The sequence below is a fragment of the Colletotrichum abscissum genome, assembly GCF_030869225.1.
Source record: "Colletotrichum abscissum strain IMI 504890 chromosome Unknown Scaffold_41.1, whole genome shotgun sequence".
NCBI lineage: Eukaryota > Fungi > Ascomycota > Sordariomycetes > Glomerellales > Glomerellaceae > Colletotrichum > Colletotrichum abscissum.
Window position 1 is genome coordinate 49241 of NW_026850332.1, and position 24992 is coordinate 74232.

The following is a 24992-nucleotide window of genomic DNA, read 5'->3' on the forward strand; positions in this document are numbered from 1 at the left end:
CCGCGGCAACGAGCGGTGGTGGCTCCTCATCTTCTTTCCCTCTTCCCCCGTTCCCGTTTTCCCCTTACCCTTCTCTTCTCCCCTCCCTGCTTAAGGTAGGTAGGTTCCCGTCACCAATCATTAAAAAAAAAACATCAGTGCTGAAAAAACAAAGCTTCCCCCCATCCCCCCCCCCCCCCTCCCTTCCCCTCCACCAAGCGCGCGAACGCACGTTTATCGATATCAGAAGAAGCTTTGATCTGATATTAAAGGACGGGGAAACTACTGGTCTCGACTTCCTTATTATGTCCTGCTAAAGCGGAAGATCTGTCCGTGCTTCTCTCCCTTCAAAGCCTTAGTCGCCTCTGTGGCCTTTCCTTTCCCTTACCTTTAGCCCTTTTCAACCGTCGGATCAATATGACGTGTCACATATAGATGGGGGGTGGGACACAAAGTATTTTTTCTGTTCCCTCGGGATTACGGACTTGGAGACAGGCGAGTAACGACAGCAAAAGAGTCGAAAAGATCTTCAGCAAACAACGTTGAAGCTTTGGGCACAAAACTAATTCTTCCTTGCTTTGTTCTTTTTGGCTTGCAAGACCTCTTACAAGCAAGAAACAGGAAATAACCACAGACAATGGTGACCATAGTGGCAATGCTACGCTTGGCTTCTTAAAAATGTGTTTTTTGTTTCATTACTTTCTTTCCAAACCGCACACCACACCTTGTCGGGTTGTGTGGGTGTGTTGCTATGTGAGAGAGGGAGAACATGACAATCATGAGTAGAGAGAATCGTTGGAATGAAGTAGTAGTAGAAAAAAATAACCTCGGAATTTTTTGTAGCCCTCGCGGTGCTGCCAACTTCTGACTTCTGCAGAACGAAAAACACAACATGACATGATGGGGGGTGGGGAGGGAAAACAATAAAACGCATCCGATTCATGTGGGATGTAGATAAAAATGATAAGGTTATTGTGTGATATCTTTGCCGCCCAGTTCCTTTGCATCGCTTGCGCGATTTCGCCTTCGTAATACTCTCTCAACGTTTGGGATACTAGTAAAGATAAGATAAAAAGAAAAAAAAAAAACAAGGTACGTAGCGGTTTTGACATGAAAAATATAACACTCCAGCATGTGTGGCGTGTCGGACAATGGGTACTAAAATGAGTAAAAAGGCAGGACAGAAAATCAAAAACAGACGTGTGCCGTGAGGCAGACCAATCTTAACCCTTTCCGTTCCTTTGGGAAATGACTGTGTACGAAAAGAAAAGGTGTAGAACAAAGCAAATAAGAATGCAAGGACCAGTTTCCCGGATCTCGGGAAACCCGCGTATGTGGTATGCTCAAGCAAAAAACCTCCCACCATTTCCCAACCTCAGCCAGCCCCCAGCAAACACCAAAAAATCGAAAATCAAGACGATGCTGACCGTGGAATTTATTTTTTTTGGCTGATCCTGGAAGCCGTTCCCGCCAATTCCCCCCTCCATCATGGAAACTCACTTGCTACAGAAGCTCATGCCTGCCTGCCTATGCCTGTCAAAGACCGATATGCGTTTCCCATGAACTTTGTAATGTATGCAACCTGAGTTGAATCGCATGGATCTCTTGTCGTCGTTGCCGCTTTCGCCGGCATCGCTCGCAATAATCGAGGTGGAAGCGTAGTCTCCAAGGTTGTCGTGTTGAGAGAATTTCCAAAGCGAAGAGAGTACCTGGCCAGCAGATCCATTCCTATTTGCGTCGGACTGAGGCGGTCGATATCCGCGGAATAATTAGGTTCCCCTGAAGACGAAGGATCACGCTCTCTCCCCTCCATGCGCCTCATCTCCTCACTTTCTCACTGGAGGACGGTTCAGCCTTCCCAGCATGTTCCTGTCAATGTCATTTGGAGTCGTATCCACCAAGTTATTCAGGCTCATAACCGAGCTCGATGATGCTGCTGGTGTGGAGGAATTGCTTTGTCGCTGGGTCGCTGCCGCGGCTCGCTCGTCTCCCGTCTGCGGGTGAGGTACTGCCGCCGGCTGTCCAGGGCTATGTCTAGCCGGAGGCGCTCTTGGGTCATATCCGGGATGACCGCCTTGCGAGTAGCCCATGTAGCCTCCCGGGCTGCTGTGATTCGAGCTCGAGGCTGGCGAGCGACGTCGAGGATCGTCTGCAGAGTTCGGATCGGGTGGCGGAGGTCGGAGCTCGTCAACTTCATCGTCCCTCGGCCGCCGCCTTCCACGCTGCGCGTCGTAGGGCGAGTAGCCGCCCGTTGGAGAAGGGAGTGGTTGTTGGTAGTAACCGCCGTTGCCAGGCTGAGGGGGATAACCCTGGGGGCCCGGTGGCGGAGGCAGCGAACCCGGAGGTAGAGGCTGCCCGTAAGCCCCATAGAGCGGCGTTCCCGGTGGAACACCTCCCTGGATGGCCGACACGGGCACAAATGCAGTCGAGCTAGACGAAGATACGGGCTGGAATATGCACTCCTGGTTCATCCTGCTGCAGTTTACGCATTTGCCACCAGGCGCACTCTGATAGCCGCTGCACCGAATCTGAAGCATTCCAAATTAGTCTCAAAGAGTTCCTTTGTCGCATCGCACTGGGGGAGAAGTACCTTTCTCTTTCTGCAGTACCTGCAAGCTATAGAGGTTCGTTGTCTTGGGGCAGCTTGCTGCATGGGAGGGCCTCCTTGACCGTAGTCGTATCTCGGTGCGCCTGGTGGGTAGTCGTATCGTGGACCACCAGGGCCAGGCGGAGGGTAGTCGGCGTAGCGACCCGGAGGAGGCGGGCCTTGGCGGTTGTGATACTCCTGATAGTAGGGGTCGCCATACTGCGGCGGAGGCTGGCGATTTCTGTAGTAGTCGTCCCTTCCATCCGGCGGGGGAGGATAAGTGGGAGATCTGGGGTCACCCGGGGGTTGCAACGGCGGCAGTTGCGGCGCATGACCACCCGGTTGCGGCGGCGGGTAGCCGTTAACGGAATTCGGGGAGGCGCTGTAATTGCTGGCGCGCGGATCGGCGCGCGGGTCACCCCGTGGATCGCCAGGGTAGGACCTCGGGTAGGCTGGTTGGCCGTAGGCGCCGTGGGGATCCTGAATGGAGGGAAGTGTTACTGGTGCGGCCATGTTGGGTCTATGATGTCTGTCGTCGTGGTATCTTGGGTCTTCGGGTGCTCCCACGGGGGGAAGTTGGTGTCGACCTTCGTCTTCTCGGTGTGTAGAAGGCGGCCCTCGTCCTTGCTCCTCTGCCATGCTCTGGTTGCGGCGAGTCCACCCGGATGCCGCGACTGAACCTGCACTCTCGTCGCCGCGCGATGCTATCGTGTTGGCGAGCAGTGGGTGTCGTGGAGTGGTGTTTGTAGTTAGTGGTGTGGTTGAAAGGGGCCCTTGAGGCGAGATGCGATAATGGCCTGCGCGTTAGGTTGGCCTATCTGTTGAACCCTGCTATCAAATAATTCCGACCAAGCACGGGAAGGGCAAGAATCATGACCAAGCGGGCTGTGGCGGATAGAAGAGGGCGCGACCAGCCAAGTCGGTTGACTCGAGAAGCGCACGCGCACACAGAATGGTGGCGGTGGTGGGGGGATTTTTGGAGTCGAGTACAGATAGCGGGTGTCGTATAAGCCGTCGGAGAGCGCGGGCGCAAGAGTAAGCAGCGGCAGCTCGGTGCGTCAAAGGTAAGTAGGGTGAGATTCGACAACGGGGCGGTACGGATGTTGGACCGCGTGGCTGGAATGATTAATTTTAAAAGTGGCGGCGGATTTGGCAATGATCCGACTCTCACAATGATGATAGCCGAATAAACGTGAGTGAATGCGTCTTTGAGCAGTGTCGCTGTTGTCGAGGAATGAAAGTGAGGTCAGGTTGGGATCATCAAACCGAGTAAGTCAGGTACTACTAAGTAGGAGACAATCCCGGAGTGTCGGCGACTTGTGTTTTGCCGGTGAGAGACAACAGTTGCAGGAGCAGCAGCAACGGCAGCAAGCAATTGATTGTGCAGACGGTGAAGCTTCTTAGGATGAAGGTGTCGATGGTGACGAGGACGATATTGCGGTCCCTGTTTTCCCTCTTCTTCTTCTTCTTCCTCTTTTTTTTTTAAATGGCTTCTTTCTTCCTTTCCCTATTCAGTTTCTCCTTCCTTGCGACGGCAGAGAACCTAAAAGCGAGAGGAGGGGGTTTGCGATGCTGTTCCGATGGGATAGAATGATGGATGAGGATTGTATGCGCGGTCGGTCGGCAGGTTGAAAGGGCAGAGAGAGCCAAGTCAGAAAGACAAGGAGCGACAGGCGCAGACAGCTCGAGGTGAGGTTGGAAGGTTTGTAAACGGAAAGAGAGGTAAGAGAGAAAGGTGAGGTAAGGCAGGCGAGGCAGAGCAGGCGCAAAGGCGGGTAAAGTAATGTAAAAAGGGTAGGTAAGGCCCAGGTTGGCGGTGGAGTGGCAGGAGAGGGATTGTGCCAAAGATGTAAGAAACCAAGAGAAGAAAGAGGCGCTACTGCGTGAGGTAGAAGTATCCGTACCTTTGACGAGTACCCCGTACCGCCTCTACCGTACCGTACCGTACTCCGTATCTAGCTACCTTGCTGTGTAGACAGTAGACCACCTTGGACCTTGGACCATGGGACCAGCATCCGTACTCTGGGAACTTGGGACCTTGGGACTTGGATGGGCATGGAGCGGTGCGGTGCGGTCGGTACGGGGGGTAAGGGTAGGGGAAGGGAAGGGGAAGGGAAGGGAGGGAAAAGGGAAAGGGAAGGGGAGGTACCGCAGCATGGTACCCTCTCATCCACTTTCTGGGACGAAAGTGCCAGGGAAGACGCGGTACAGGTACCCATGTCCATGTCCCAAGGATCTCATGGATCCCACCCAAGGTCCCAAGGTCCCAAAGGTCTCAAGAGTCAAGCCAGGGAAAAAAGGCGTGCGCTGAAGTGTGGACACTGGGACACTGCCCTGGGATGGGAACCAAGAGGGTAAGGCAGGTACGTACTGCATGTATCGTGTACATGGGGTGCCAGCCTCGAGTCTCCTCTTCCAGGTACGTATCTTACCACTCTTTGCGTGTGAGATGGGTGTGGCTCACCTTCCCCTTCCCCCTTCTTCCACCCCTCCCCCGGCCCAGGGGTGTGTGTGTGGTGGAGGAACAATACCTGATGGATTGATGAAGAGCGCATGGGAACAGGATGGCGGAAGGGCACCCAACAGCAGGGCCACAACAGTAGTGTAGTAACGGAAGCAGAGAGAGAGAGACAGCGGCAGGGCAGATATGCGGACACTCACACAACCTGCAAACTCACACTGTCTCTCTTGCTCTCTCATCTCGCTCACCTCACTTGCTCACTCACTCATTCTGACCGTATGCTTACTCTTATTTGCTTTTGCGCTTCCTCCCACATACTCACTCACACGCATCTCACATCTCACAACCACTGACCTACTATTGAGATAATGCTGCGTATGCCAGACGGTATAGCGAGGTACGAAAAGACCCCGCACCTATGCTCTTCAAATGCCCACACGCCGGATACGCCAGACGACCTGGCGGATGCTGAAGTGTGGTGAGGCAAAGGCAGTGTAAGGCAAGGAAGCGTGCCGCACCGTAACCTCCTCGACAGTCCCGTTGCCGCTGCGCAGGGAATCGGACGGCATGCGCGTCGAATCTGAGTAACGTCGCTCAGATGGCCAAAACCTGGTGTTGGGGGGCGAAGTAATTTTTTTCTTTGTCTTTTCTTCTTGGGTCTTTTTTTTGGTGTGCCTTCACTCTCTTGGCCCCTCAAGGTGTTGTTTGGTAGTGAGGTTGGCGATAGTCAAAGGACGACTGTAGGCACTCGACTCGATTTCTTCCTTGACTGATGTTGCGGACCATAAAGGGTCTCTTAGGAACTTTGGATGGTAAGTAAGGTACTCGGAGACCATATGACACGAAGACCTTGAGGTACCGACCGCGAGGAGCCACATCAAAGTTGCAGCCTTATTGCCGGTCGCTTGTTGTCTATTCGAGATTGAGTTGCAGTGCTCCTGTTTTGTCCTGTTCTCATGTCTTGGTCCAGCGTGCGGTGTGCAATAAACACGGGCGGTTGTATGCGAGATGGAGGTAAAATGGCAGTCGTTCCATGATACTACTCCTGGATGCAACCTTGGCCACTCCACCCGGGGAGTTTGCCTCTACTGGAGTTAGGCAGCGCACTGTCGAAGATGGGATGAGATATTGGTAGGGAATAGTACGGTTGAGTGACGGCGATAGCTGGAGAGGAGAGAGGGGAATCATCCTGAAGCAACCACCCTCAGACAAAAGGCACGCTGTCCGGGCAGGGCTCAGAACACGCAGGGTGTAGAAGATGTAGGCCCGGGGCCGGGCCCGGGCCCAGGTTCAGGTACGAGGCAAACAGGGTGCCAAACCTCGGGTACCTTGGAAGACGGCAGTGTGCGGTGCGGGTGCGGATAGGTGGTTAGATGATGGGATCTGGATGGAAGGGTTGGTAATGCGGCTTGGGGTGCAGTAAGGTAAGGTAGATGAAGTCTGAAGAACTTCCGCTGATGGTGGCGATGACGACAGTATCCATACCTGGGTGTAGCAGTCCTGAACATGGAGAGGATGAAGACGGCCGCGAAGAGAATCAATCTCTTGGCCAGCAGAAAGGTAAGGTATATCAAAGAGTGTGAGCGTCTGCAACAAAACTTGTCGGCGCGCAAGACAAATGGTCACCTGGTACCAGTGAGATGCAATTGACCACGACATTCTCTTCTTGTTCCTGGTCCTACTCCTTGCTCCTCCTTCTCCTGGTGCCTTTGCATTTCTTACCTTGTCGCTGCTGCTGCTCCTATTTTGCTAACCCGAAAGCCCTTGCGCCATTCTACCTATACCTGCAAGCTGCGCCAGATGGGAATGGGATGGGAATCTGCTGTCACTCACTCCTACCACACACACATACACACACATATACACCCAGGTACCAAGACAGACACACACACACACACACCTCCCCATGGCTCTCGCTCTCTGTCTCTCTTTCTCTCTCTCTCTCTCTCATCATCGCTCTGCTTCCGCCCTCCCTCTGCCCCCCCCTTTCACCCGTCTCTTGCTCGCCGTATGTACTGCGCATGTGCTCCAGGTTCTAGTTTCCGTACATACACCCCCTGCTCCCACCACACATTCAGAGTGTGGATGGCGCAAAGTGGACCCGAGCGGGAATGGCACAGCGGACGGATCATGTCGCACCGCCCAATGGGTGACTTTATCGTGGGCGGGAGTATCCCCTCCCTTCCCCTTAGGTCCCCTTCTTCTACCTAGGGGCCGTGGTCTTGCTCCAACACCGGCGCCGCCTCCAGCTGGGGAGCTGCCTGCCTTTAGTTCCCCGTTACCAGGTACGTACTGAGAGCCCGTGGTAAGATATTGTCGGTAAAATGATGGATTTTTTGCAGCACCACCTACGCCGTACTGTGCAGTTACGGATACGATACCCTGCCATCATCCACCGCCTCCAAGAGCCCACACCATGCCGCCCATTTGCAGAAATTAACATGTTAGCAGACAAAAAGAAGGGAGAGGAGGAGGAGGAGGAAGAAAGGGAAAAAAAGCCACGCAAGGACCCGACAATTGGAGGGCAGAAGCTGAGCTGCCACCACTACTACTACCACTACTACTACCACCACCACCACAACCCCTCCTACCAAAGTCAGAAAGTCAAGATACCAAGGTGCAAGGCAAGACAAGACGAAAGGTACCGCCGGCGGGGTGGAAAGAAAACGGCCGGGCATTAGGCCCTTGTCCCTCTCCCTTCTCGCCTGCCGACAACAAGCCAACCCATCGAGGTAACGTCAGCTACACAACACCGGCTTAACTCGACACTAGTGCGCGCAGCTAGGTATCTAGACTTGAACAAGTCCAGCTGGCCCTCCTCGGCGTCAGCCAACCAGACCAAGATTTCGAGACTCGGCTTCTGTTCTGCTCTGGGCTCTTTGCTCGCTTCACCTGTATCTGTTTCAGTGTCTTTCCCGTCCAAGGACCGAGGGCGAAATAATCACCTTTTTCCAGACGTAGGACGGCACGTTACGACGCTCGAGGCAAACAAAACGGCCCGAGAAGAAAATTTCTTGGTTCCTAATTGAGCCCGGCTGTAGTGTCCCAAGGGATGGGTGCTCTGCCCCAAACACACAGTTCAGCGTGTTATGTCCCATGTCACCCCAGATCTCCAATGCCCATGCGAAGCCCCCCCCCAAAAAAACTAAAAAAAAAATCTTCCAAAGCTGTGCAATGGCAAACAACGAGGCGAGTCTTGGGATAAGTGCGTAATCGATTCTCAGCGACTCCTGATATGGGCAGCTTTTCTGTCTTAACCTGTCTTCTTTGGGGTAGGTATGCTGCCATGCCAAATTCGCAAAATAGCCCTCTGCAGCTTTCCCTCGCCAGTCGCAACATCTCAATAAATATCCAGCCAAGAAGCCGAAACAGGCACTGGCAAAATCATACAAGACCACCGAAGATGGTTGCATAGGTAGGAGAGATAAAGGAGAGTACGGCATGGTTGAACAGAGAGGTACGGTGAGACAAAGAGAAAGTGGCACAAAAACAAGAAGAGTCCCTCGTCTCTCCAAACCCAATAGCCATTTTGTTTGCCCACCGGTGGTGGGAAATACTTCTGAGCCATGACGGTTATTGCGGGCCCTCGCCGTCAATGCTATCACTTGGGTACCCGAGAGAACGACGGATGGCGCTCCGCCCCCCGCCCCCCTTCTTCCTCCTTCGTCATACCTAGCATGGCTCCGGCTCGCGCCGGATCGTTGAATTCGGATGACCTCGTGACAAAGAAGGAGCGCAGTCTGGGGTTCCGGCAAAAACGTATCAAGAGTAACAGAACAAAGGATCGGCTGCGTACCTGCGGCCGGCGGCTCGTACTGGGACCGCAGGCCCAGGTCTTCGTGGCTTGGAAGATCAATTAGCACAAGAAGGTAAGGGTCCGTCGAATTGGCCGCTCTGGTGATTCAAATTCGTTGCCGCGAGTCTGTTGTCACTTCACTCTGAAGTAATGCTCCGTCGCCCAGGGCCTAAAACTTCGGGTGTTGTCCGAGTTAGACCGTGTGCTCTGTCCGTCATGGGTGGGCAGATGGTCAGAGGGTGGTCAAAACGGGGAGATATTTTGCAAGGAGCCATCTCGAAAAACAGCGTACAAGCATGTATCATTGAAATCGCTCTTGGTGTATCCGTATGCAATGGCAAACTGGCACTCCGTGTCGCGAAGGCGGGTTCCGTTGTATCTATGTTGCTGAAAGCCCTTTCCTGTCCAGGTCGCTGATAGTAGTACAGCAGGCTGTGCCTCGTCTGGGCAGCCACTGTTGGTGCACGCTGTGGGATGGAATCGCCTTTCGTCACATATCGAACAAGGGGCCGTAGCCTCGAGGACTCTGATAGATAGGCAGAACAAACAGCGCAGTGGCTCAGAGTGTCGAATTTCTCTGCCTCGAGAACATCAACTGAGTTACCATTTCCGAATGTCGTAACTCCATTTGTTCATTCGCATGCCCCTTACTTCCTTTGGCTTAACTGTAGTCCAGGTTGACTCGTACAGCCCTCCCTCGGTAGCTCGCGCCCCCAGTTCTGGGTCTGCCCTATTGGCGGCTGGCAGTACAGGGTATCTTAGGTACGGCCCTCGCCGGTGTTGTCCGTGGGCGGGCGACGTGGAAGAAAGTGGTGGAAGATGTGGAGTACCGCACCAAACAGGGAAAACGTGCGCCTTGGCTTGACTGGCCGCGTCTAATCCCGTGTCTGAACCCACCAGCCCGGGCGGCGGTCGCAGATCTGGCCGCAGGCAAGGCGAGCAGTGTGTGTGTGCGGATATTTTGGCTTGCTGTTTGAAGACCAGCCACGACTACTCAAGGCGAGGATACAGCAGCACCTCGGATACCGATCCTGGCCGAAGAAGCTGCCCAAATTCAGTCGCTGGCTGCTGCTGTGTGCGCCATTGTCTGACACCTGCGGTGCCTCCGCCACCCCTACCCTGCCTGCCTGCTTGGAACTGGGAGTCAGCATCATCCGAGAGTACCTCATTCGTACATTCATCTTGGCTTCAGATGAAATGCAAATGACCTGTTTCATGCCCTCAAAGACGAGAAACTGCCCTACTACATACATTGTGGAGCTGCGATGGTTGTCTTAAGTCGAAATGACAAGGTGCGACGAAATCTTCTGCGCGACATTGAATCTAGGGTGTTGTTCTGTGGAGAGGACACGAGGGTTGGAATGCCAGCCCACGCATCCCATCTGTTGCCTTGGTAGGGTCTCTGTTCCTACCACGCAAATTAGATCCTGGTGTCTTGTATTTCTAGGAGGTGTCTCAGCGCGGGACGCTCCTCACGCCTCGCCTAAGTCTTTGTGATGCTCGATCTCTGTACGCCCACGCAGTAAAAACCTCTGACGCAACAGTCTTAGCCTGGCTGAGGGCTGTTTGTCACCAGCTACTGCACTTGCAGTGGGCGTGAAATGAGTCTGTATACGTAGCGTGGGCTCAATACTGAGCCGCAGTGACCACGCATTTTGCTAGACTGACGGCAAGCATGACCGGACCGAGCTTAAGGAATCACGTAGCCGTACTTAAAGGTCGAGGAGACTAGGTTGAGCGGAAATGTCAGGCTAAGTCAGTCCAGTCATGAAGCAGAACAGCTGCCCAACTCTCACGGGTTTCGCGGGAGGACCGCAGCACACGCGCGGACGGGCAAACCTTGGCATGCCCGCGTTTCTCCGTGTTGCGGATCTTGCCGTGGAACGCCGACGGGAGGCGAGCTTCTGGGTGCCGTAGCCGGGGTCTCGTTGCCTCGAAGCCCGTGAACTCCGTCGCAGTAGAGTGTACGAATGATAACGGCGGTGCGGAGGCAAAGGCACAGGGCAAACCTGGGAGGAACCCAGGGGAGCTCTCATTTTGTGCAATAAAAAAGAACCCAGTTTGATGCAAAGTCGACTGGGCATCCCAATTTCGGGTACGATCATACGAACGCGTTGAGTCGCGTCTCAAGGCACGGCCCAGCTGACGTTGGAAGACCGGATCCAGTGGGATGGGCCTGGAGGACGCGGGTCGCGATGTTGCGGTTGGGGTGATGGTACTCTGCATCCGTAGAGAGTCAGAGACTGATTGAGATGTGAATATGCAGACGCGATGACCCCAACAACACTGTTGTTGCGCAGACGTATCCGTGGCTGATTGTGATCGGTACGTATACAAGGGGACTGCAATGTCGAGTAGGGTAGGTACTGAGTCTCCGTACGGGTACCACCACCACAGCAGCAGCAGCAGCAGCAGCACTGGTAACAAATCCCTGCCTGACTGCTAGCTGCGTGAGCCTGCGTCACAGCGCTTCGTGGTCCTGTGATGTCTTCTCCCTGCGCCTCGCCGCTCCATGCTTGTTTGTGGGCAGCAACGGAATAGATCAACCAACGGGTCTCGATCGGAACGGACCCCCGTCCACTCAGGTGGGCTGAGACGCTGAGGAATCCATGTGTAAGGTGGTATGCATCCTGGGCTTCTTCTGCCAAACGAATGGCAGCTAGCGCTCTACGACAAGTGAACTGTGAGCGTAGTGGTATGCCAGGCTCCCGAAACCCCAAAACCACTCAAACCATCATGCCCTTGTCGGCATCATCAACTCCACAGTAACCCGGGCGGGAAATCTGCGGTAATCGGGTTTCACATATACCAGACGGCGTATTTCATCGAGTCCTTTATCAACGAATGACTGAGAATTAAGCCAACCAGGAGCGTTCCGATTCAGTGCGATGAGGTGGGCTAGGATGACCGTTCGACGCCCAATATTCCTATAGCAAAAAGTTGTTGAGTTGTAGCAAAATCGAGTCTAGGGTGCTGAACTCGCTCTGCCAGACTGCGTCGTCGCTTCGGCCGTGAATGGCTGATGCCTACCTTATCTTTCGGCAGGTCGCGCGATGGCCCGCGTTCGGCTGTAGGAGCCAAACAGAAACCGTTGCACTCGATCTGTTCCTCTCGTCAGGGGCGTTGTTGATAATCATACTCTTTTGTATGGCTCATGATTACCTAGGGAAAGAAACGGCAAGCTTCAGTAGGCCTCGGCGTGGTGTCTGATTCAATAGTGCGAGGTGCCCAAACTGAGCCGGAAGAAGCAATTTCTGGCCAAAGACGCCAAGGCTGAAAGAAGAATAGCTGGAGTCCGATGATGCCAGGAGGAAGGTAGATAGAAAAGAAAAAGAAAAAAGGATACCGCGCCATTCGCGATCGAATACTTTCTGGTTATTTTCCAGAGTCAAGCGACCGAGCGATGTCGCAAATCTCTAATGTCCTTTGCCTTGGTCCGAGATAGCCAATTTGCGACTGTTGTGAGATTCTCAAAAGGGTGGGCCCCAATTTGCGTCTACCAGTGGTCGCTTGTCCTTATCCTGTCCAAGGATCACTGTGCAACGGCGCAAATGTACTTGCCAACGTAAATGATCGATAGTCGTTTTCAATTTCGTACTGTGCTTCGTCCAAAGGGGAGAATTTCTTTTTCTCAGCCTGGTGGATCGATTGACAGAGTCGTCTGTTGTCAGAACTTGTTGCTGCTGACGACTACTTGGGAGACAAATGCCATGCCTCCACACCAATGACGATAATCAGCGAGCTGTTGGCCGAACTTGCACAGTACAACTCGACAGATTAATCAGCGGATCATGTTCGCATCAAGACCGTGCCCTTGGCAGAACTCTCTTCTTTAACTGTTCTCGTTGGCTGACGCTGTCGTGATGATGCGCGTTTGTCGTTGACCTTGTCTTCAGCTCTCGGCTGGCTCTGTTTCTTTGGATTGATCATGCCCGTTTGGCCCACTGCTCTGCAAGCTTCCGGCGAATATCATGGCAATGGATGATGATGGGCCGGTCAGCAGGTTCGCCCCTCAGTAAGCCCAGGGGGTAATGGGCCAGGGCACCCATCCTGCACCACTGAGATGCCGCCCGGGTACCCTCTCCTGAGCTCTTGTCTGGGCCTGTGTTGCTTCCAGGCCGCGTGCGGATGGAGCCATGTCCCTGCCCCCCCATGATGCCTGCCAGCCCCCTGCTCTGTCTGCCCTGGCTGGTGTGCCCGCACTTGTAGTCGCTCTTCCGGGCTGGTCGGTGACCCAGAACTGGGACGGGAACTGGCGGTAATCTGACAGCGAAAGCTGTTCCTACCCCAAGTCCTGGTGGAGCAGGTATAGAGTGTGTGGAACCGCGCGGCCGACGTGGAATGGCCCAAAGGCTCCCAGGATAACGGGCTCTTGGAAACACTTACGCCACTGGTACGGGAACGGCTCTGAGCTCCCCAACTGGGCTCACTGTCTTGCTCACCCGAAATCTCCATTTGTTCTGAATCACGTCGAACATGGTCCAATGAAGTGCGTTACCAGGAAGCAAGCAGGCTAAGTAAGGCATTAGCATTGGCATCATGTTCAAATATAGCCCTGGCGTGCGCGGACTCACCACATGGTTTTATAAATTGTCGAGGAATGGCAGCCAGCCTGTGTATCATTCCGCACTTCAAAGCGATCTCCTAGAGATCGAAACATCTGTTATTTTGACGGGCAGGTAGGAAACCTGGACAGGACGGGCACGGCATGTCTGGCGTACCTGCTAGCCGAGTTGCTGCTACGAACGTCCGCCCACTTCCATTCTTCTCGTCCTGCTCGCTCGATCGGTCTGTTAACCTTGGCGGCAAGTCGCGAAACGAATTGAAGAGGTGGATATGTCGATTGTGGACAATCATAAAGAAGACGGCGAGCCGCGATAGCTGTGGCTCGATGTTCCCAAAGGGTATATTGCTGTGCCTCGTGGTTGCGCACAGTGGCATTTGATGTTTGGGGGCTAGCGAGTGCGTCCACCAGTGTCCCGTCCCATCACATCCGAGCCAACCCACAGGTGATCCCCTGCTATTCCGTCACAGTTGGTGTGGTTGGTAAAGTTGAAGTTAAAGGCGGTCGGGATACCCTGTCTGTTTGTCCATGTGTCTGAACAGATGAAATCGATGCGACGCTAAAGTGTGTAAAGTGTGTGACGGTGTGACCTGGTGCATGATACACAGCGGGGTTGAGGCCTTGAAGGGGTGATACGTGAAGCAGATGGGACGGGCGGGAACTCCCACAGCGATGCCATGTGCTTGTGGCCAGCCATGCACCATGTCGGCCGAGAGCGCGTCAACGGTTTTGGCACTTGGCTTTGATATGCAAGGATCAGCCTGGTCCGTCGGGCCCTGCTGACTTGTGAGGTTTTGACGATTTTATAGCCACGATAGAAGGCGGGGCGGGGCATGGTGCTGGTGTGCGAGAGAAATTGGCCAAATCCACGACACTTGTTAAGTACCAATCAAGAAGGCGAGCAACAGCTATCTAGTACTGAGGTGAGATGAGTTTCGGCGGTCAGATATCGTCGTAGTGGAAGAGAAAGCGTTGACATTGGAGATGGATGCGAGATATTAGTTCTCCCCGACACATGTGCAAGGCATCTGTAGACTGAGTCGGAGGAGAAGTAGGACAGGTACCTTGGCAAACTCGGACAAGAAAGACCTGGGGAGGTGCTTGCCCTCCTCTGGTATCGACCAACTAGAAGGAGCCTTGGAGTTGCCTTCTTACTTACCTTCCTTCGTCCTCGGATAGGTTGGTGCCTTCCATGATGAGCCCGCCTGTGAATCGAAAATTGAATGCGGCGGGTCTCCTCTCCATTGCCAGATCTCGGGAAGGGAAGGAACACGGCGGATGAGTCGGTGCATGCTCAACGTGCCTGCCTAAAGTACCCGCCTACCTTACCATCCACGAAAGAAGAATGAGACACGGATACATAACGTAAGTACCTTACTATCCGTCAGGACCTTCAAGTTCGGGTCATCCCAGGAACTCGGAGAGGATCATCATCAAATCAAACAGGCGCGGGCGCATGGCTAGTCGGAGTATTCCGTGGCCGGGACGGTGAATAGAAGGCAAGGTAAGGCAAGGCAGGTAAGGTGTGCATCACTGGGCACATACCTTGGTAGACATTGCTGCCATCCTCGCCTTCCAAATAAGCGACTTGGATAGCGCGATCGCCTCAATTAAGGTAAGGCACCTACCACGAATCATGAAACTCTTTTCCGCATCGTGAGCTCCTTCCGTTCATCGATTAAGGCGCATAACAAGGGAAGGTAGGAGGACAAGGCAAAGCCGTTGGTACCTGCCCAGATACCGGGCGCAGGCGTGACAGGTAGGGTACCTTCCCATAGGACTGGGTGAAGGCGGGAGCGTCGCGTCGATCGGGGTTCTTTGCCCGTCTTCTTCGGAGCTGGCCCCGTCTTCTCAGCGAATAGGCGATTGGGCAGTGGTGAAATTTGCCTTGGGATCCCTGTTTCCCTTTCCTTTTTTTTTTTTTCCCTTTTCTCCCCTTCCCTCCTTCCGTTCCCCCCCCTACACGTTTTGGTGAGAGAGATCCCTCCCACCCTCCTCTGAGGCTCCTTCTTCCATCTTCCCCTCCCCCTCCTCCACATTAGATCACGTCGCTTTAACTTTCTCAGCTTCTTTTCCATCATCCTCCAGGGCTCTCATCGGGCCATCCTCATCGCCGCCCGTTGTGTCCAGTCCCTGTCTCAACGGTTGTTCCAGCCTTCCAGGGAATCCTTACTCATCTTGCTTTTCCCACCTCAAGGTCCTGCCCTGCGTCATTGCATCTAGATCGGTGAGCATCGATATTCTCTTCCCCTCTAACACCATTTCTTTGGCACTGGGCTGCGCCATTCCTCCGATCCCCCTCCACACTCACTTCGATCAACCTCAAGGCCATACTCCGGACGACGCTTCTTCGTGCCCCTCAATTTCTCCCTCACTCCGCCCCTCTGCCCCTCCGACAAACGCAAAACTACCACGCGGCCGCGATGCCCCAATTCTGGGTCGACCGAAGCAGCCCCGGTACCACCAATGATTGGGTCTTGCCATTTTACCCCATCTGGAGCTCGGCTGTGACCCATCGACGAGTTATTTGAATGCGAAGCCGACATCCTTGGTCCAACACGCTGTGACAGGGGGGCTCACGAGCTACACTCTCAATTCCGCTGGTCTGCGGGAGCAAATCGGCGCACGTTCTTCCAATCTTCTTTCACCACCCATTCTCGAGTCCTATGTCCTGACCCATCACTCAGCCTGCCCGCAGACCAGCCGCATCAGAAATGGCTTCCTGCTCCGTACCGGCGGTAACACCCTACCAGTGCCTGCGCGCCATTCGCCAATCATTCGACACTCCTGTCAACCTACCCTGCCATGCCAGGCCAATGTCATGTCTTGCACCCGTTCCGCCGCTATGATTGTGGCGCAACTGTTCAAACTATCGCCTCCGGCGTCATTCTCTTGACGCGAACCGAGCTGATGGAACGCCGACTATCCGTCCGCCAACTACCGGCTAGCAGACCCGCTAAATACGGTCTGATGTTGGGAAGCCTTCACTCTGGCATGACGGGCGACCGACACGATGCCATCCAGCGCACCAAACCTGCAGCCCACTCACCGCGCACGCCTACGGATAAATTACCTACCTATTCATCCCATCTGCACGCAACCCAGCACTCTGTCATAGCCCAGCAGGCACTAGGCCTGGCGTTCTTAACCAACCAAGGTACGGTTTCCAACAGATCTACGATGATCAGACGTGGGCAAGTACTGCTCCTCGGTGGGTTTAAGCATACCCTGCAGCGCGCGCGTGCGAAACAGAACACCCGCCCGTGCCGCCTTCTCCCCCTCACCAAGAGAGTCTCATCCTCTGGGCATGGTTTGATCACGGTCGACAATGACGAACTCGAAGCAGCCGCGCATCCTCCACTACTGGCGGTGCAAACATTCCTGCAAACCAATTCCTACCAGTACGAGACGTGAAGATGGTGCGACTGCGTTTCCGACCCCGATTCCAGAGAGCGACGCATCGCGTCAATTGGACAAATATTGGTGAAGAACCTGCCTTTGTTCTCCCACTACCCACCCACACCTACGGATGATCACTTGACTGATCAACTTGTCCGATGTGCGCCCTGTCGGCTGCCCCAGAGACACAAAGCGATAACGCGACGCCCGTCCACACCCCCACCGGCAACAGCACCAGCAGCTGGATTCGGTCCAGTCCCAGAGGCTTGTGCTGACAGCGCCGTCGTCGGGCCATGGGCGACTAAGGCAGACCCAATCGCCTGTCAGACTTTCTTTTTCCGTTCTTAGCGGTCCATTCTGGCGGGAGGGGCTACCCCCCAGTTCCACCGGGCTCATGGGTTCTTCTTAGGAGCTTGCCGGTACCCACAGTCTTCGTGTACCCGGTACAAACAGATACTTCGTACCGACTTCATGGGTCGGGCAGAGACAGCCCCGCCTCCCTTTGTCTTGCGCAGTTCTCGACGCACCTTAGATCAAGTAGCGTTGATGAATCGCGCCCGTCAGATCTTTCTATCCGCTGCCTCCAGCACTCCGGTTTCAAATCAATTCATGGCAGGCTGCACTGGCTTGAGGGACAGTTCCGATGATGTACCGCCAGGGGATCCCGAGGACTGGCGAGCAAGCGAGAGAGCGGACGAGATTGGGGTTCACTTGGTCTTACCCCTAGTCACGCTAACGCAAAGGGAACCGGGGGCTTGCGCAAGGACCGGGGGCTGCCGACCATGCAACGCCGCGCCGCCCGCTCCCTAAAGGATACTCCCGTTTCTGCCGTTTCGTCGTACATATCCCGCATATCCATCACCTTCGCCAATACGGATGGCCCTACGGCAATCTATCTCACCGCGAGACCAATGCCTTCATGTCTGTGCACCACCTCTGGGCAGGTTGCAGAACCACAAAGGGAGGTCTGCTTGATGCAGTAATACGTCCTCTGCTGGGATGCACTTGCATCTGCTCCTAACCCAGTTCGATTACAGCTGCAGCGTCATGTCATTCCTGTGTGGCGCGAGACCAGGTATCTCACCAACACGCATGGTACAACCCTCAGCTTGCCTGTTCGGTCTGAAAATCCGCTTACAGCCAATATTCCAAGATTTTGTCCTGCCTCGTTTGGCATACGCTCCCAACACGGAGCATCATCACGGCGATTTCGGCCTGCAGGGACCGATGACTATTACCAGACTGACCATTGAATGACATAGCAGGGGTTCCAAGCCGTCGCATGTAGAATGAATTCCAACACTGGCGGTTCAATCGCCAGCCCACGATGGTGGTCTATTGACTAATCAGCATTGGCATTGCATCAGACACCGCCTCAAAATATTCCGAGAAGGTTTGGAACTTCCTGTTGTTCGATTCCTCGTCGCTGGTGACTTAGGTTAGATGTATCGTTTCCTCCAACATGATGGGGGACAACCTTCCCACACCTTCTCTTGATACGGATGGCATTACTGGTCCAGATGCTTCCACAAATTCCGAATTGACCACTGTCTCGCTAGTACGCCGTACACCGTATCGCATCAACCTTCATCGGCCCCTTTCACGCCTTTAAACCTTATAATTGCCAGAACCAAGTTGAAAACGTGATGGAAGAGGAATTGAAAAAAGAGCTTAAAAGCGAATACCTTGCTGACTTTCTTTGCCAGCAGCAAACATTCGCCTCGCTTCAGACGTTTCACGAACAGTTCATCTAATTGTCGTGCTTTTACATCGAAGTGGGCATAGAAATGGTCAGGAAAGCTCCAAGTGTGGCTTAATTACACAATTTTGCCGCCTTTAAACGAATCTGCAAAAGACACCCATCGGCTCACCAAGGGGATCGCATCACAGCACAGTGACATCGTGCATGTAACACAACCAATATCAACACTAATGAGCGGATTCATAGTATCTGGAAATCAACAAGAGATCGATCAGCCGCGCAGTACATTGCACACCGCTACGTACGAGTCTCTCAATTCCAGCCAAACGCCATGCTCTCAACTCAAACCGCCTGACAACTCGAACTTTGATAATCCATACGAGACGGGTGATGACGTCTGCCTCCCTTGGCCCCAGTGGTCGACTTTGACGACGCAAACCCAAGGCTACGCGGCGACGGGGGCGTGCCGCCGGGTTTCGCCAGTCACGTTGACGGACAAAGACAGGGTTTTATCCACATGTGAAGTGTATAACCAGGCTCACCCATCTCAAGCCTGCGGTCTGTATTCAAGTCTCAAGAATTGGACAGTGCTAAGTTTTGCCTTAAGTTTTTGGTTCCATCTTGCTTACTTGTAATTGCAGTTCTCCCAAACCATATCCGAACTTCATTTTCTTCCACGGACTGCTTGAGCCTGATCCAAGCGCCATGCCCCATTGCGCTCGTCCATTTCCCGACAACGACATGGATCTATGATCATTACCAGGAACGGTTTTATTGTCGCTCTTTCCGCGACTTTGCTCGGTCTCACTTGGCGGTGCGAGGCCCAGGCAGCAAGCAAATAGTGCAAGTAGTTCGCCGCTCTTGAAGAGAGACGGAAGAAAAATATCGGCCGACAAGTTTTTTGAATAGCTCGTTGCGGCAACATTAGTCTGTGCCGTGGTGAGGCATCCCAAGTGGGACGAAAAGCACCATTTTGAGAGGCGGGCCGGGCCTCGTGGAGCCGTATCGCGTAACTCGCAGTGTCGGGGAAGATGATGGCAGCGCTCGAGGATAGCTTCCGCCGTCTGCACGCCCTGAGATTCGCTTGAAAGCGACAGTGTGGCAGGAGATGGTCCCATGTTAGCCACCAGCCCAACTTTGTTGACGCTCGTGCCAGACAAGGTAAGGGAGGCGTGCTGCTAGCTTGTCAGTCCGGTTACCTCAACGGCCTGGTTCACTATTCGACAACCAATACGTCCTGCATGTCAGCCAAATGCACGCTTGCCGCCGGCTGGCCCGCGTTCACCGAATAAGTCCACCTTTCTTCCCCCCGGGTCTGGCGTTTTGACCTTGCGGTTAGTTGGGCTAGCAAGACGTAATGTTGTTGATGATGCATACCTTTCCCAGGCCGGGTTCACCTTGAGATATTGGGCGAAATGAAAGCGTACATTTTTCGCAACAAAGACTCTGTCAACGTAGGTTCAAAGCCATGTCTGGCGAGGACCGATGGGTAATTGTCGCAGCCTGACGATACCCAAGATACCTCAAAAACGTCACGACAAATCTCTATTAACGGGCCAACCAAGCGGCAGCCAACCAACCAATCGATGGGCTGACCTTGGGAGTCTCTCAGCCCAGGATTCGCCCTTTTTTTTCGTTCGTTTTTCTTACCCTGTCTACCAAGGCACCTACCTGGCTTCTGGTACCGGTACTTGTCTGGCGAGGAGGAGCATCCAAGCGACTGGGCCGCTATCAACAGGCAATCGTGTTTTGGTGGCGCTAGGGGTGTTCTCTGATTGTCAAAGGTCATTGGACAGATCGGGGGACATTGGGTTTAGGGACATCACGTGACGAAAAGCGTATGCATGCAGCCGTCGTTCCCGCGACGTTCCCCATTTTTTACCTTCGATTCCCTTGCTCAGGCTCTCCACGGCCCGCCACGACAACCACCCTCCCATTCACACACTCCTTTTCCAGAGACCTTGACCGGACCAAACCACGCAAACCTCAACTCACTTCACCTCCCAATCCATTGTGTGTGGAACCTCTACCCCTACGGTGCATCCTCAACCATTTCGATATTTGTGCCTCACACAACCACCCCCCCCCCCCTTTTCTCTTTACCTTACCTACGACCTTGCCTACCCCTTCATTCCGTCCGAAAAGAAAACCTCGAGGCACACCCGCTGGGCCGATCGAGCCTCGTCGCTTGATCTAGCATCACGGACCTCCTTTCAATACAGCACATGGAAACTTTCCATCCTGGTCCAAATGACCTCCTAGACCTTGACAGCTCTCTTGATACCTAGTCCCTGCCCCAGCTTTGTCGGCTTGACTTTTGGACACATTAACGGTGACTAGCGGTACAATAATGGATGGGGGCCATTGTGACCATTTTTTACCCCCTCTCACCGGAGAGGTCGGTGGCAAGGCAGACGACCGACTTGGAGACCAAGGGTGGGATTGGAAGCAAGGGGTTTCTGTCCCTGTGCTTTGTACGCCCCGAGATTAATCAAAGACATTCCCATTATGCGGCGAAAGCATATTACACCTGTAGACACTCAAACTAGCGCCTGCGATGGACGCGGCGACGACGACGACGTGTCATGTACTCCCACCTCAGCATCCAACTGGATCTTGATGGCGCGTGGGGAACAATCCGATCAGCTCTTCTACCGAGACAAGCCGCCCGTTCTTAATCACTTCCAGTGGGGATGGGCGGCGACAAGGAATAATAGCACCAAGACTCTGCACAGTTCGCTCTGCACCAGAGACCATAGTGGGAGGAGAAGTGACTTGTCTACACAGTGCGTACACATATGTCTGCACATGCTGCGACACTGCCGCAGCCCGCCAACCGGGCAAACCTGGCAAAGCAGCCCAGATCGAATTAGCAGGGAGATTTGACCAGGTCGAGTCAAGCGACAAGCCCATGGGGTGGAAATTGCGAACAGCAATAGACTGAGGCTCCGATCGACGGATATCAGACGAAGAAAGAGGACAAAACCATGGACGAGGGCTGGACGGCCGAATGCGGTGAAAGCTTCATGATTGAGACGCGTCTTCGAGGAATGAGCTCGAACAGGGCTGTTGCCAGCAAGATTCCGGCCGCCAACCCTCCACCATCAAAAGCTTCGTACGGCCACTACCCTCGCCGGACGCGCTCCCCCCCCCCCCCCCCCCCCCCCCCCCCCCCCCCCCCCCCCCCCCCCCCCCCCCCCGCCCCCCCCCCACCCCCCCGCCGCGCGCGCCGCCCCGCCCCCCCGACCCCGCGCCCACGGCGCGGCGCGCCGGGGACCACACCCCCCCCACCCCCCCCCCCCCCCCCCCCCCCCAAGTGCGCCGCCAGAGCTACTCGCCCAGTTAGCCGTGCTGGCAATCCGGATAGCAGCACGTCAGGCGTGCCAGCGATGCCACTGATCGATGGCCCAGGGCCAGGCTACGTGGGCTGGCAGGATGCCAGAAGCTACAACTTCCATGACCATCGCCATGCAGATAGATGCATAGCTGCTGCTCCTGGATGCCCAGCCACATCAACTGTTTCTCACGGGACCTCGGCCACATGAGACATGGCAGCCCAAAGGCGAGACCATAGGCTAGGATCCATGCCGGATGGACAAGTGACGGTTGCTCAACAGACTTCCCGCTGCGCATGTAGTCCGTCCCCAGCCCTTCCTTGTATCGTCGTTCGGTACGTAAATGAAGCAGACTGGGCCAGCTCCGCGTTCAACGGCGGCGATTGTACGCTGCGGCACACCATGGCTGAGGTACAGGACGCGCCGCACTAAGGTCGTGCAAGCTAACCAGCCCGTCCGCGGGACGTGTAGTGTATCGAACGGACTGCAATCAGCTTCGGCCCACCAGCGATCCGAATGAAAACTTTCCTAGCTTTTCTTGAAGCATGACCTTTCCCTGATTTTGTGTCATACTGTCTCGTTACAAAAGACTGGCCTGCAAGAAGCCCTGTGTGAGGGCACTCGAATACCTCCATCGGCCGACTGAACACACTGATGGATGGGCGCCGATTCGAGGAACGTGGCAGCGTCTCAAGCACGCTACTGCACGAGATTCACGTTGCCCACTGAGGACTACACTGCCTATGAGCGTGCTGACTGCTGAGTGAGCGGCACACCAGCTACATGAGATGGTGGGGAGAGCTATATGGGGCCCTCGAGCCCGGAGGAGGGCAACGAGGATGGGCTGGCTAAGAGGAGCAGGCATATGGATGGTTGGGGCAGGAAAGGCACACTGCACCACAGCGGCAAAGCAGCGGTGAGCAGAATATCTGACCTGCTCATTGCGGTGTTGGCACTGACCTACGCTCCGTCCTGGGCGGCTCGGGTCCGTTCATCCCGTACTCGACCCGCCCGTTGTCACTCGCCATCACGTCAATGTATTGGCGTTCAGCCGAGTTTCGGATCGGAGAAGGAAGAGAGATTTCTTTCTTTCTTGGTCGGTCTTCTCGCTGACCACCTTCGCTCTCGATGGGATCGCGCTCGACTACAGTCTACGGGATGCAGCTCATGGGTCCAGGCGACGATTCTGTCATGCGATACCGTGAGTGTTGTTGGTCGACAAACGAGGCGGAGATGACCTGTCAGATCTGACAGCTGCGTCGTCGCAAGCCACGCGGCGGCAGCGGCGGCGGCCGGTGGTACGAATGAACTCGGATACTATGGGAAGCAGATGGGAGCACGTATCAATCAACAACCCATACGGATACCGAGCACGATTCCGGGATGCACACATCGTGGGCGGCTTCTTTCTAGGGGTCCCTGACTCTGACTCTTCAATGCGTGCAATCCATCTGAGCAAGGCAGCCGAAACGGCAAAAAGCAAGCGCTTGACGAGGGGTCGTGAGGGTTTCTTTCTTTGGTCTGACTTTCTGACAGTATGGTAGGAGTGGCAGTGAGGGGTTGCTTCTTCTTGCTTTCTTTCTTTCTTTCCTTTTCAATTTAGTTTTTTTTTATTTACCATTTTCTCTTCGCCTAGGTAGTCATACGGGCGACCAGCTCCTCACCCACCATCTCACCTCGTCCGCCGTCTCCCCACTTGCTCACCACCCATCACCAGAACAAATTGACATGTCTTCCCCCGGCTCGCGTCCGTGGCCGCCGATACCTTGCAGCAGAGTTGCAGACCAACAAGAAAAGTTCGCCCCATCCCATCTGCGGTAGCCGTCCATTGGCGATGCATCATGTACAGTACTTTGGTTCTTTTTGGCTCATCTACCTAGGCTTGGGTCACTCACCACCCATCGGCGCCCAGCCCCCAGGCAGCCGGGCATACATACAATGGACCACGTCGCCCACCCCTTCTTCGACTGGGACATTCAGGACGGGCTCCCAGGCTATCCAGGCTCCTGATGGCGCTCTTTCGGGCCAGCTGCATGACAGGTAGCACCCAAGGGGGTGGGCTCGAACCACTTAGACGGCCTCCGAAGATATTCGTGCGACCTTGAGACCTTTGGTGCTGCTGCATGGCCGCTTGGGCCCGTCACCGCCCGCATGGTGCTGCAGTCACAAGCTGCGGACCGATGCGGCCTGCAGCAGGATCGGCGTCGATCCGCTTGTTTTTTTACCACCAGAAAAACCTGTCCACGGCACCTGTCTGTTTCCCAACACCCGGCGGTGGCCCCCCGTCAGCCCCGGTCGGTCACACACCGTCAAGTCGACCCCGTCACGGTCACGCCCCGTGTTGTCCTCCCCCGGCATTTGCCTCTCGGGCTTCATTCAGAGTTTGTCTTTGCTTTTTCAATCCTTGTTTGGTGGCTGGATACACATTGATTTTTCGCGCTGCCGTATCATGTACGGAGCAGGTACTGTGGTATGAAGGACTCGTCGGTGCAAGGGAACACAAACCTCTTCAGGCATGCTTACGGCCGGTTCTGGCTTGTCAAGGCAGCTCTGGTCACTCTGCGTTGCTTTCAGTGCCGGGTCATGTACCTGTCTGTATGACTCGACGGCGGCAGGTAACGCCGCTCGGGTTGCGAAGCGATGGGTGTTGGTGTGTGTGTGAGTGTGCATGTGCGTGCCCACGCACCATGAACTCACGGAGGACGGAAGAGGAAAATGCTAGTCAAGCCAGGTCCTGCCGTCCAACCTGCCACGCTTGCAGTGGGTATTTCGGACGGGCATCCCATTCCATCCCCCCCTCTCTTTTCCTTGCCGGGCCCGCGGCTGTAACCTGATTTGGGCCCCGGGTGCGTCTTCGCATCCCGCCCGAGGTCGCTTCGGTGGGCTACGAAAGGCGCGCCGCAAAAAGCGGCGGCCCCAGGGTTTCGGCCATGATCCATGGTGGATTTGCCAATGGATGTGCGGCGTGCCATGGCTACCAGCGCTGACTCCTGACTCCTGGGAGCGAGCCCTTGGAAGTTGGAAGGGGGGATAACGAGGCAGCCGCAGACGTGCAGGATGACGGTCTCCTTCTTTGCTCCTCCACAAGGTAAGGAATTCGTAAAGGTAGGGGACTCCAATTGTCAAGGTTCCACCAGGCCAACCCCCCCCTCTTCCCTCCTCCGGTTCC

General features: G+C 54.8%; 8 protein-coding genes across 8 annotated transcripts, besides 1 other annotated feature; 3 read left to right on the plus strand and 5 right to left on the minus strand.

Annotated features, from left to right (window-relative positions):
• Positions 1-1805: 1805 nt before the first annotated feature.
• CABS01_12901 (uncharacterized protein) lies at positions 1806-3205 on the minus strand (the record flags this gene model as incomplete). Its single annotated transcript, XM_060546253.1, has 2 exons — positions 1806-2496; positions 2589-3205. 2 exons carry the CDS (start codon positions 3203-3205, stop codon positions 1806-1808), a joined length of 1308 nt encoding a protein of 435 aa, XP_060395399.1.
• Positions 3206-6317: 3112 nt separating this feature from the next.
• Positions 6318-6686, minus strand: CABS01_12902 (uncharacterized protein; the record flags this gene model as incomplete). Its single annotated transcript, XM_060546254.1, has 1 exon — positions 6318-6686. The coding sequence occupies one exon, from the start codon at positions 6684-6686 to the stop codon at positions 6318-6320; it is 369 nt and encodes a 122-aa protein (XP_060395400.1).
• Positions 6687-8628: 1942 nt separating this feature from the next.
• Positions 8629-8706: a sequence feature (Short protein (CABS01_12903, KAK1487424.1) was converted to a misc_feature.).
• A 1807-nt stretch (positions 8707-10513) lies between these two features.
• Positions 10514-11049, minus strand: CABS01_12904 (uncharacterized protein; the record flags this gene model as incomplete). The annotated part of the gene is made up of 3 exons (XM_060546255.1): positions 10514-10551; positions 10620-10832; positions 10935-11049. 3 exons carry the CDS (start codon positions 11047-11049, stop codon positions 10514-10516), a joined length of 366 nt encoding a protein of 121 aa, XP_060395401.1.
• Positions 11050-11207: 158 nt separating this feature from the next.
• CABS01_12905 (uncharacterized protein) lies at positions 11208-11417 on the plus strand (the record flags this gene model as incomplete). The annotated part of the gene is made up of 1 exon (XM_060546256.1): positions 11208-11417. A coding segment is annotated over one exon (210 nt), but the record flags the coding sequence as incomplete, so codon positions are not given.
• Positions 11418-11849: 432 nt separating this feature from the next.
• On the minus strand, positions 11850-12164 carry CABS01_12906 (uncharacterized protein; the record flags this gene model as incomplete). Its single annotated transcript, XM_060546257.1, has 2 exons — positions 11850-11925; positions 11986-12164. Coding segments are annotated over 2 exons (255 nt in total), but the record flags the coding sequence as incomplete, so codon positions are not given.
• A 585-nt stretch (positions 12165-12749) lies between these two features.
• Positions 12750-13764, minus strand: CABS01_12907 (uncharacterized protein; the record flags this gene model as incomplete). The annotated part of the gene is made up of 3 exons (XM_060546258.1): positions 12750-13086; positions 13210-13336; positions 13545-13764. 3 exons carry the CDS (start codon positions 13762-13764, stop codon positions 12750-12752), a joined length of 684 nt encoding a protein of 227 aa, XP_060395404.1.
• A 2428-nt stretch (positions 13765-16192) lies between these two features.
• On the plus strand, positions 16193-16801 carry CABS01_12908 (uncharacterized protein; the record flags this gene model as incomplete). The annotated part of the gene is made up of 1 exon (XM_060546259.1): positions 16193-16801. One exon carries the CDS (start codon positions 16193-16195, stop codon positions 16799-16801), a length of 609 nt encoding a protein of 202 aa, XP_060395405.1.
• A 7202-nt stretch (positions 16802-24003) lies between these two features.
• CABS01_12909 (uncharacterized protein) lies at positions 24004-24657 on the plus strand (the record flags this gene model as incomplete). The annotated part of the gene is made up of 1 exon (XM_060546260.1): positions 24004-24657. One exon carries the CDS (start codon positions 24004-24006, stop codon positions 24655-24657), a length of 654 nt encoding a protein of 217 aa, XP_060395406.1.
• Between the last annotated feature and the right edge of the window lie 335 nt (positions 24658-24992).